This window comes from Hetaerina americana, unplaced genomic scaffold (assembly GCF_022747635.1).
Source record: "Hetaerina americana unplaced genomic scaffold, ioHetAmer1.1.p SCAF_5, whole genome shotgun sequence".
NCBI classification, from domain to species: domain Eukaryota; kingdom Metazoa; phylum Arthropoda; class Insecta; order Odonata; family Calopterygidae; genus Hetaerina; species Hetaerina americana.
The window spans coordinates 28,575,549-28,588,005 of NW_027287095.1; the positions used below are offsets into that span (position 1 = coordinate 28,575,549).

Here is a 12,457-nt window from a genome sequence, read left to right on the forward strand (position 1 = left end):
ATAAGTTGATTTTATAATATGACTATCATACATAATAATCTAAAATTGAAACCTGTCCGGTTTTCTCTCTATTTATGTTTTTAAACAATTTACCATGATTTATCTAAAATGGACATTATATTTATAACAATACCTCAACAGATGTTGAAAAACCACCAGAATCTTCAGTCGCTGTTACTATGAGTGAGTACACATGTGGTTGTCTGAGATCCTCAAAGTCAAGCTCCTTAGCCAATTTGACAATTCCTGAGGTGGGTCCAATATTGAATGTCCCTGCACCCTGTCCTTGTGCTTTCAGTGTATAACGAATATCTCGATCAGCAAATGACTTGGCTTTCACTGAGATGATGCTGAAATATAACAGAGCAGAAGTGAGTAAATAATGGATAGTATTATGAATGAGCAGTAATCATACAGAACAGATGTATCACAGACAAGCAACTCTGCCAGTGATTGACAGATTCGCAAAACATCTTATGCATAATGGGGCAGATATCACAAATCATGAAGAAAAGAGTTTTGTGTATCAAAAATAACATCAGCATAGAATTCAAACCAATTAACAAAGTAGTAGTTTAGAGCTCTTCATAGTAAATCAACACAAAAATTAATTTGAAATCACTTTCAAAATTATTAACCCTTCTTTTATGCTTAGGACCATTAAGGTTCTTGGTTATAATATCTGCCACCATCTACTCTGATAGTATATATTTCACCATTTTTTCCTATGTTTTTACAACTTCATGCACAGAATGAAAACTTTAAAGGACAGATTTATTGCAGACGCCGGACTCGGTCAATGATCAAATGAAAACTGTTACAAAATGTATAAAGATACCTCGATAGGAATCAAAAATCATCAGCAAAAACGAGGGGAAAAATAATTAAAACGTCAAACCAATGCACAAAGCACTAATTTATATTCTCTCTACGGTGTATTAACGGTAAACAAAGGCAAAAAGATACGCATCTCTCGTCACATCACATATTTTCAAGTGCAAATTAAATAATACACTCAATATCAGTAGTTCTATTCATTTGATTGAGAAGCACATTAAGTGAAACGAATATTTTGTGATTTTTCACAAAATTTTTCCTCTGTAAGTATCTATACATCATATATTTTTTGCATCTTGACATTTATAAAGGGGCATTATTGGCCAACTATTAGAACATTTAGCCAAGCATAAAATTCGTGTGCATTTAACACAAAATAAAAAACGTTCTATCAACAATATATATAATCATAAAAATCATGTACGCAGTATATTCGACAGCAGAATAAATTGGTATTTTACAATGGTAGTCGCTAATCAAAGATATAATTTTACCCTATTTTCCGGGGCATCAAGTAATTAGGGACTTCTGTCCCTAAGTGATTGGGGGCATCAACTGAAGGTCCTGATGTTCACTTACTCCGAGTCCTTCTTCTGATTTTCAGGTATCTCAGCTTCGTACGATGGCATGTAAAATTGCGGTGCCCTCTTTCCACCCACGATTGATAGTCGCTCCTCGGGTGTTGCCTGAAATCGCCTTTCATCCACGCGTCCGTTCTGGTCCTCGGCCTTGACGTACAATACGTACTCCATGTCCAACTGGAATGGGTCGGTTCCTCTGGTTCGCACCACGCCGGACCTTTCGTCCACTTCGAAACGGCCACCGGCTGTTTCATGAGAAAGAAATTGAGGCTGTGTAAATGGTTCCTTCTCCAGCCACAGAAGTCAGCTTCACATGTCAGCCAACGTTCGCAAGAATGGAATGACCTGCGAACGTTGGCTGACGCGTTGGCATAACGCGTTGAACGAATTATGAAATAATTCTCACTGTCAAATACGTATTACTCCAATTCTTTTTTAAATGAAAAATACACCATTTCAAATATCTGTTAATACTTTTACTCAGTCATAAATATATTGCCATTAGAGGGGATAACTTTCATTTTGAATAAGTTCCTTGCGAACATAGTTGATTTTAACACAATTTGATTGTTAATTTAGAGGAATATTCACCAATTTATTATAGACGGATTATCCACTAATCATTTTATAATTCAAAACAAAATTTTATATATAATTTTTCTTTTCAGTCTTACATAACCTCTTCATTACAATATCCCTGTTATAACAATGAATGTCTCATTCAAAATTAATTACTAAGTGGATATTTGTCATCAAATGTTCGCAGTCCAAGTAGCCTTGATTTAATTAGTCATCAAAGCTGCCACATGCCGCAGCGCGACATGAGATAGTGAATACTCACTTCGGTCCCTGACGATGAAATAGTGGATGTTATGGTCTGTGTCCGGGTCACGAGCCTGGAGGGTGAAGACGGGCGTGTTGGGTGGGGCGTTGAGCTGCACCACAGCCTGCATGGGCAGCGGTCGGTTGATGAAGTAAGGCGGCTCATCGTTCACATCTTTCACGTGGATTATCACCCGCTGATTGTCCGTGTCTGTAATTGAGAGGAAATCGTGCTTGATGAGAGTTGTGTCGAAGCAATCACAAAATAAAACAAATAAGTAGCTTTAAATCTCTTCGAATGGCGGGGCATTAATACAAGTCACGCACATCCAGCGAATTGTTTTGGTTTCCACGATTGATGAAGACCCTCAAAAGTATATGATATTAGAAAGTATTGATATTATATGAAAGATTAGATATGCAATATAAAATTCGCATTGTTGGTACACAAAAAATATATGACGAGTATTTTTTTAAAAATAAGACGTGGGTGCCATGTAGATTGCTAAATGTCACCGATGATGCATTGAATTTAAGCAGGCAATATTATTAAATCATGGTGTGGATTTACACAAGCATGTAACTCCCCAACAGAATATTTTTTCATTTGATTATTAATATTTGAATTGTATACAGTAACTTCAATTTATCATTGTCCTTTTTACCTCACTGTTCATATAAAAATGGTCTCTGTCACCTTACTTCTTCTCCGTTCTCCGATAATCTGAGAAAACTACAATAAAACAAACATGAGAGCACTCAACGGAAATTAGCATGAAAATTGAGTGCTATGGCAGGTGATACAAACGTTTCAAAGCAATACGTTGGTACTGCACGGGATCCAATCTCCGGCTCGGTGAGAAGCGTATATATTGGCGCACATATGGGGTAAGCTGTCTAAATCTGCTTGGGCTTTCAAATTCCGAATGCGACGGGAAAGCTGTGTTCAAGGGTTTTATTGAATTGTACCCGGGGTGCGAGATAGCCTTCACCAATTGGTGCTCCTTCGATCCAACTAACTACTCCGCTACCTTAACCTGCTTCGTGTCTGAATGGAGTGCTAGCCGTTTCCTGTTGAAACAGAGTCACAGCGGCAAAGATTGCCAACCCCAGTGAGACTTCAGGCGACGAACTCATTTTCAATATAGCTACGACTCGTTAATTATGCTAATTCTGAATTCTATTTCCAGCATTGCTACTGCTCCGAAAATACCGCCGTGCTAAAGTTCCCTGATGCATAAAGCAATCACCATTCATTGATACCCTTCCTCTTTTAGATAATACAAAACCAATTAATTTTCAAACGCGATTAACATATTGACGTATGTTATCTTGTGATGAAACGACATTGAGAGAACAGAGTACCGCATTCTTAATTTTCCATGATCTGTCCGCGAGTTCCGTATGCCTCTTGTGAATCAATCATTGCGGAATACTTTCCATTCTCATTGACAGGTTTGAATGCTTTTAACGAATGAATCAGTAAAAAAACACAGCAGTAATTTTATACCGAATGATTCAGAAAATTCAACCTATCAAAATCAGCACGAAGAGAACTAAAATGCTCGCAACGGAATGAGTAGATATAATAAAATTCTTGCGCACTGCGGTCAAATACATTTTGATAAAACAAATAAATTGTGAGAAGGGATTCAACGCGAGTATTGTTTTATATCGAAAATCGTTCTTTAGGGTTCAAATTAACGACGAATATGATACGTATACCACGTATGTGCGCTGCACAGTATGTTTATTTAAGAATTTAATTCAGTGTCAGCATTAAGAAAGGTGATAATTAAAACCTTGCAAAGTATTACACTACTACCGTAAAATCCACGTGATATTTCGTTAGCATTAATTGAACACACACTGCAATTTAACCAGAAATTCGAATTATAGAATGCCATACAGCACCTCCAAACGGAGAAATAGCCGTGTGATTTAGACATGAAAAATGAGATTGGTTTTAAATTACATCCATAAAAAACTAATTATGATATGGAACTATATTATCATGCATCAACATCAAATAATACTTTTTAGAGGGGTTTTGAAAAAAAAGTCGGGAAGATAGGCCTGGATACAAACACGCGCGAGCGGAATGGAAAGGTCACTCGAGAGACGAATTCAAAAAATGAAGTGCCACCCATGGGATCTTGTTTTCTCCAATTACTACATTTCGTAACTAAAATTACTCTAGAATTTTTCGTATGATTTCAGAGAAATACCAAACAGTTAATCTCTACATGGATTAATACTTTTCCTGCGTCAATTTATGTCCGATATTTTCAAGCATTCTTTTTGCATGTTTCATTAATTGCTCATACTGCAATAAATTTATTTCCTTTTCACGATGAAACAGCGATTTAAACAAAAAGGGCGCAGGTGAGTTCATGATTGGAAATAACGCAAAATTTATTCTCTAATTTTATGAATTCTGTCCCCTGATGAGCAGTAAATAATGATTAAATTGGGAAAAATTGTAAAGGATTAACCTGATAACATTTTCCACAACAATTAGTTAAAAACTAAATATTTTAATCAATACCAGGGATGATTCAAAAAAACAAACTAAGAAAAAACCGGAAACGGATCAAATATATTTTTTTTCGTAGAAATAACATAAGTTCCTCAGAAAGCACTTCTAAAAGTGGATCACAAAACATGTAAGTTCACCAGCCAAGAAAGTTTGACACCAACGAAAAGATATCTTCAAGATATTTCCTCATATACCAGCGTAAGAATTAATGGGTGGCTTGGGAATTCCGGGTTTCGGGGCGCTTTTCCTCCTGTTACAAGATCTGACAACCACGGTACTTCAGTGTCCGGGGCATTACGAAATCGAGAACGTGAATTCACGACGTGAGCGCCCTGTAAGGAAGCAAAAAAGGGTAAACCCAAGTGTTTCACCCGTTTGAGAAATGAATGCGCCACCCTTGCAACGTATTCTGAATATTTAAGGCAGTGAGACCTGGAGTTCGACAAATTTTTGGCAGAGCTTTTGTAGAAAACTTGCAGGAACATATTATGACGGTATCGAGGGATGATTAAAGAAGTTTGAAAACGGAATTGAGGTGTGGATATAAATATGGGATGCACAATAAGAATAATTTGTTTGATTTGTACCCCAATGTCATAAAATTTGCATTTATTCAAAACCCCATAAATATGCGACAATGTAACATTTTAGTGCAGTATGTAAAGAAATATTTACCCTGTGAAATTTGCAGTTATACAATGTGAATAGAAGTTGCGTAATTTCAATGCTATTGTTTTTTGAAATGTCGACTAAAATATGTATTCGGAAATCGTTTTAAAATTTTAAAAACCACGAGAGATACCGCGACAGTAAATTTGATGTAGTCATCAGTTTTTCAAATTCCAATTTTTCATTTTTTTCTTATACTCCATACTTTCTATTTCAGAGGACGCATCAGTAGCTTAGCTGGCTAAAACACTCGGCCGTACATCGAGAGATTAGGGTTCGAGTCCCGGTTAATGCAAATGATTTTTACGCTTTGAAATTCGTTTTGTAACGTTTTAAATCACGGTTAACTTAATCAAACTGAACGCTTTCGTTCGTTATCATACATGTCTAATTAATTTGCTGTAAACTAGTTCCAAGGGGACTACATGGCTCCAGGACAATGCATCTTTATTATCATCAAGCTAATTTCAGGAGCCATCGTTTCTAAATTATGAATCCAAAGAAAATTAAGTTTCTTAAAATTAGGTACTGGGCGGCTGGTTCGATAAAGTGCTGGAGTGTAATGATGAGGTGAAGCCTCCGAAATCAAGAAACAATATTTTAGGACAGAATGTTTGCGGACGGCTAGTTATATAGTGGGGAGCTAGATTGTAAGAGAGAAAATGGACGTGGAAATAAATATTTCAGCGAAATCACTGCGTTTCTGATACAATCCATCAATCATGAAATTTGAAATCCCTTAAAACCTAAGTGTTTCTTACTTTAAAGGACTTATTCATTGCATTGACTCAAACGTATGAGTCCATTAATGAGGTTCCCAAGAATTACGCAACGATTTATGAACAATTAAGTTATATTTTGGAAACATGGCGAAAAAATCCACAACATCGCTAAACGAAAATTAATGTTGCAAGGGAGAACCCAGAAGAACGTAACATCTGGAAACAAGAAAATATAAAACTTTACACATACTAAAGAAAGAAAATATTTAGGCTGAAATGAATGGATCAAAAATAATAAAATAACATATTAATTCAGTTTACTTATGTTCAGGATATGCTACTTGAGCATGCACAAACACACACAGACAAAAAATAAGACACACAGAGATTAAATACTTACATCGCAATCCTGTTTGCCAAAATAATGACCAGCGTGGAAGAAAACAAAGGTAAGATATTAGCACATGTTTCAACCATACATTTCCAAACATCGACATTCGATATTATTTCATCACAATTAACACTACTGGGTTACTTACTAAAAATCGAGGCCATTGCACTTTTATTTCTCGGATATTAAGTAACGTGCTACGTTTACAAAAAATCGGTAGTTCTAAAAGTAAAAAATTAAATTAAAATATTAATTTATAAACCTATCACCTTCGACACACGAACACCACCTTGCTGCATGACCAAACACAGGAATATGTACGGAGAGACTTTCAGATAGAGATTTCTTTTCAGCCCGTAAAAACTCAGGATTCTCAGAAAGCAAAGCAGAATGACTTAGCTCAAGTTGGAATTCATATAGCTGACAATCGTATCAGAAAGGTTTTTGGCAGATTGATAGACGTCCACCTCATTGTCAAAGTCAATCATGGACTAATAAATGACCAATAACTACCGTTAACCAAATAATAAAACAATGGCTTTGCGACACTAATTTCCTACTTCTCCATTCATGTTAATTGAACAGAGAGCAATCAAGTCCAACTGGTGGCCACTGAAGATATTCTTCAATGAAGTGCAAAAATAAGAGAATGACAGAGTGAACGTATATTTCGGAAAGCACAACGCAACGCTTGTACCACTTCTGCTAGCTCCAACGATAAACTAACCAAATGCTGTAATGTCATCACCATCGATGCAAGACAACCGGAGGTTTGGTGTACCGCAGCCCTACAAGTAATCATGAGCACTGAAATTATCTCTAGTAACACCAAGTTACTTGCGCTAATACCTTTGACCAAAAGATTCTCGTAATTAATACTCAGCTTTCAATGTGGTCCTTTCATTTTATGGCTGCTTCCATTACAGTCTCCAGCATACTAATCCTTTTCAGTTTATACAACTCGTTTTCCGTTCAGTTTCCATGGTCTTTTTCCTTGACACTCTCTGCGAATAACACTTTGATTAGTTGATCGGTCTATTTCCCTTTCATCACTTTCATTCATAGCCGTTTTTCAACGTTCCTTATCTTCTCTTGGCTATTGTCGCTGCCATTCACGAGGTGCGTTCAAGTTCGACATACTTTTAACTATCGCATACGCTAACGGACATTTTTCACATCCCGAACACCATCACTGCACGTCTAAATCGAATGGGCGATTAATTTCGGTGTTGCCACGGACCGTGAACCACGCAAGGGGAGAATATGGATGAACACACTTTTCTTCTACACTACACGATGCCGTTTTAAGTATTAAGATCGCTCCTCACGCTCCTGGCAGCTATACAAACCCTGTGCACTGTACGGTGCAGCCATCCACGTCTTGCATCCATAAAGACTGCTTGCGTATTTTAAAATCAAGCACATATTTCCATTTACATCCAGTCCTGAACTTATGTAGACCCAACTTGTAGCAGTAAAAAGTAAGCTCCAAAAAACCAAAATAGAAGGGTTTCCTGAAAGCTTTACTGTTGGTAGTTACACCTTTTCAAATGCTGCAATCGGCAAAATTTAGTTTAACTTTTGTTGGGATATTTGAAATGTCCTCTTCAATGAAATGAAAAATTTTATGCTTAATATAATTTCAACAATTCATAGAAGAAAATGAGCCAATAATAACCAGAGACATTGCAGATGATGCGCTGAACTCAGTATTAGCAAAGTCTACCATAAAAAGTATGTGTAATTAAAAAAATTTTGAATTTACGTTTTCTAATCAAAATATATTAGGTTTTATTCTTTTAATGGAGGTAAAAAAGGTGAATACACACATTTAAAGTTATGACAGTTAAAATATTGAGTTTTTTTGGGCAAAAGTAAACACTTGATCAAAGGATATCACTGTCGGTAAAATACTGTCTGAAAAAATTGTTGACACTTGCGCATTAGCTATTAAAAAGAGTAAATTGTTCTCGTTATTTAAAATTAACCCGAGTATGTTTCTAATGGATAATAGGTACAGGATAGAAACATACGCGAAGGAGAGATTTCGCTTCCAAACTTAAAGCGAGGGAGAGATTTTGCAGCATCACCGTCTTTAGTGAGGAGCCTCTAGGATGCAAACTAATCCTATTGCCCTGATTTCTGAGAAATAGACTTTGTTCTTCTTCAGAGGCAATGAAAAATTCTTCATTTCTCAAGGGAAGAAACTTCCCATGCAATATCAACTTTAATCCTCTTTGCTCGCTGTTCTTCCAGGACAAAAATAAACTTGAATACAAAATTAAGGCAGACGATAAAACGGCACAGAATGGAGGAATAAAAACTTGAGTCGTTTCTCATGGGATCACAGGAAAAATATACCCTAGAGGATCAATTTTAATGAAAATGAACACGGTGATTGTCAAATTAGTTTTTCCTCCAAGTTTTTATCATACTTATTGCTTCCGGAAAGCTACAAAAGGACTGTACCACGGAAACATGAACTCATTCTTGAAAACTTTACCCTATTTAAGGTTCCCAGTTCTTTGAGAAATTTTAAAACCAGGGTTTAGAAAAAAGGGTAAGTGCAAATATTAATGAGATATATAAAATATTAAAGTGACATCAAATGCAAAATTTAACAAATGGATATGTTCACCTTGGAATACGATTAGGTATAAACAATACTCCAGTTACTGCAAAGACAGAGGAGTGTAGGATCGCAATTTCTTAAGCTCATCGTGCTGCAAGGAGGAGAAGAGGATCGAAGGATTTGAGAGTAGGAGATAAAAGGTGTTCCAAGGGTTGCGAGAGAATGTTCCTGTTCAATAATTCAGATGGAACGACTTAGAAGGCTATCTCAAGTTTCCTCTGCCAATTGGTTTCGCGGTCGGCACGTTACAAGGTGAAGTGGAATTAAGACCCGGTTCCAATTTTAGACTCCAACACAATTAATCACAGTTAATCATCGTTACCTAAGTCCAAGGGTTAATTAGATGTTTTCAGTAACACCTGAGTCAAATTAAAAGTGATCGCTGCAGTCTTTATTTTTTCTAATTGGCCATAAAAAATACATAATGCATACATCTTAGTTTCTTTTCCTTTCCGTCCATTTTACTTTTCCATCCTTCTCCACACCCATAGGTCAAAAGCCTTCACCTTACGCTTACATCTTGCCTAAATGAATAAGTTTCTGTGCCATTCAAAAGCGCGCTTCATATCAAGGTTTTCACTAATATTTTCTTAACATCCTTACTGAAAATTAACTCCCTCCTCCTTGTCAAAGCATATTTGCCTAACGCATTTCTTCTTCTTATATCCCTATTAATTTGACCATTTTGATCCAAAACACTTACGAAATACGTAAACAGTTTCACCTGCTATAGTGTATGATCTCCTATTTTAATAATTGACTCAGACTTTCTCTCCCTTGAAAATCTTATATCCTCATAAGCCTCATATTTTTTTTGATTCTGTCCCGTCAAGTATTATTTTCCACTTTTTCCAACAAAATCAACCTATACCGGTTGATTAATTTCCTTATAAATCCATAATTTTGGAAATATGAACTTTACTTATAATTCATATTTACGAGTATAAAGATAAATTCATCACGTAGACAAAAGTCTAAAGAAAGTATGGCCCTCCGGTAATCACGCGTCTAATTGAATTATTTTAAAAAATAGTATTGAAACATATTCAAAATATGAAATTCACAAAGTTTTAAGTCGAAATGATGAAATATATTTATAACATAAGAACTTACTAAAATAATTGCTACGGAGAATACATTATTCAACGGAATTATATATGGTAGTTTTTGGATGGACAGGGGCTATACTAAAACTATTGTTATACTATAGTATAACAATAAATTTCTTTGCCCCTCTTTAAGAAAAATCTGACCTTCCACCCGATATTGCAATAAATCCTACTTCAACTCCGCAAACTTCCTTTCTCTCTTCATTCTGAGACTGCATACACACCAACGATCACATATTCCCTATGAATTCCTACATCTACGTACAATGAAAGTGCGAGCACGTATACATACTCTGCTACAAAACAACTCAGTGTTAAAAAATTCTTTACCTCCTTGGGATTAATTAACTTAACGGTGCAAATCAGCTCCATAATTTTGCACGTCATTGCACTAAAGTTTGGAGAAAATATCGAACATGACAACCTGACATTATGAGTCAAAAGTCATGGAGTAGGTTGAAATATACCCAGCTTATGAATATTATTAGTTTTAGCAAATTTCCCCTAATATACATAAATAATTCAAATAGGTGCGTAAATAACGAAGGACCATATATCCGTAAGATGGAGTCAGAATTGATAAATTTATCATTAAAAGTGTTAATTACGAGGGAATTAATTCCTCCAAAATTATGGATTTACAAGGAAATTAATGAACCGGAAAAAAATTGTCAGTACTAAAAAGCGGAACATGATAGATGATTATGATACACGTATATGTAAGCAGAATAAAAAAATAATTTGAAGTGCATTTTTAGGTTAGGACCAACTCATGCCCTGTTATTTCGCGATTAATTCTTCAAGCCGGGAGAAAATTCTAACAATTGCTTTGTGTGACTGCAAACGCCATCCCCTTGCTTGCAAGGACTGCTTGCGAACGAGGCGAGGAGCAAACCGAGTGATCGCACGCCGAGGCTTTTGCATTGAAAATCCCGAGCAAGGGAGGAGTGATAATCGATAGGCAGGATTCGACCCGGCGATCTGTGATGAGATGCCGTGGCTCCCTCTCCGAGCGGACCGCAGGCGTGGCATGTTACCCTCGTAAAAATCGAACGGCCGCAGCCGCCGGCCGCATTGTAGGTCAACACCTGCCCCGTAATAAAGCCTTTGCAATGGCTCCCCGAGTGAACGCACTCGTGGCCTGTCCAAGGGACGAGGAGGATGCCGGAAGTATCGCCGAGGCAAGGCCTTCAAGAGTCCCGGGGAAATGACAGGAGGAAAGACGGGAGAGGTGGGCGGGGAATGAGTGGGTGAGATTAGGGAAGGGAGTGGAAGACGAGTGTGCTCGCATGGGAGACATCCAAACGACTTTCATGATTCGCGTATCGGCGACACAGAACAGAAATCATTCATTCATGGGAACGAGAAGGTGAGAAAATGGCCACCTTCCTCATTCCTAACTCACGCTGACGAGTTTTAAAAAACAGAAAATGGATATTTAAGACTTGGTGAGTGTCTTTTTTCGCAAATTGATATTGTGTAGATATTAATATCCGCTAATATCAGTCCCGTGCGAATGAGCATTGTACACCGCTCCTGGTCGGAACGTATCTACGAAGAATAAAAGAAATACCTATTTTCAATCTTATATCGAGAATAAGGCAAGATACGATATGATATTTTGAAAATAGAAAGCAATGTCTAAAAATATGAGATTTATTTTTGGTTCGAACTGGGGGACATTTAAGCAAGGATGAAAGCAAAAGAGAAAAAGGTTAATTAATCAGAATATTAAGAATCAGCAGGAATGATAAATTCCACAGAATTTAACGAATTTCATTCCTTAATGGTCATGATCAAATGCATTTAATATATCGGATTTAACTTTGTGGGAGGTTCAAATCATTTTTTTTCAATTCGCGGAAAAGATACAAGTATTAAATTGAAAAAAAAACTCGCGGTCAAAGTTGGGAATATAGAAAAATAAATTCCATGGGAATTTGGGGGACTCAGTTCAAATACAAATTTCGCACAATTTGAGCAAACTGTCAATCTAAATAAATGTATAATCGGATTAAGCGGTGTGTGGAAAAAAACAGTAACCCGCACTCGACGATTGCGAACAGAAAAAATATCAATTTCTCACTGAGTTTTGCAGGCGATTCGCCTGAAGTTAACGCAAGAGCTTCCAAAACCCATGAAGAATGAATATGAA

The 12,457-nt window shown here is 36.6% G+C and overlaps 1 protein-coding gene across 1 annotated transcript in view; it reads right to left on the minus strand.

Annotated features, from left to right (window-relative positions):
* CadN (neural cadherin) overlaps window positions 1–12,457 on the minus strand; it is a 1,574,690-nt gene that overhangs the window by 957,547 nt on the left and 604,686 nt on the right. Inside the window, exons 3-5 of the mRNA XM_071591874.1 lie at window positions 2,260–2,451; window positions 1,417–1,663; window positions 134–350 (exon numbers count right to left, since the gene is read on the minus strand). Coding sequence (XP_071447975.1) covers window positions 134–350; window positions 1,417–1,663; window positions 2,260–2,451 — 656 coding nt within the window. The remainder of the gene's footprint in view (window positions 1–133; window positions 351–1,416; window positions 1,664–2,259; window positions 2,452–12,457) is intronic.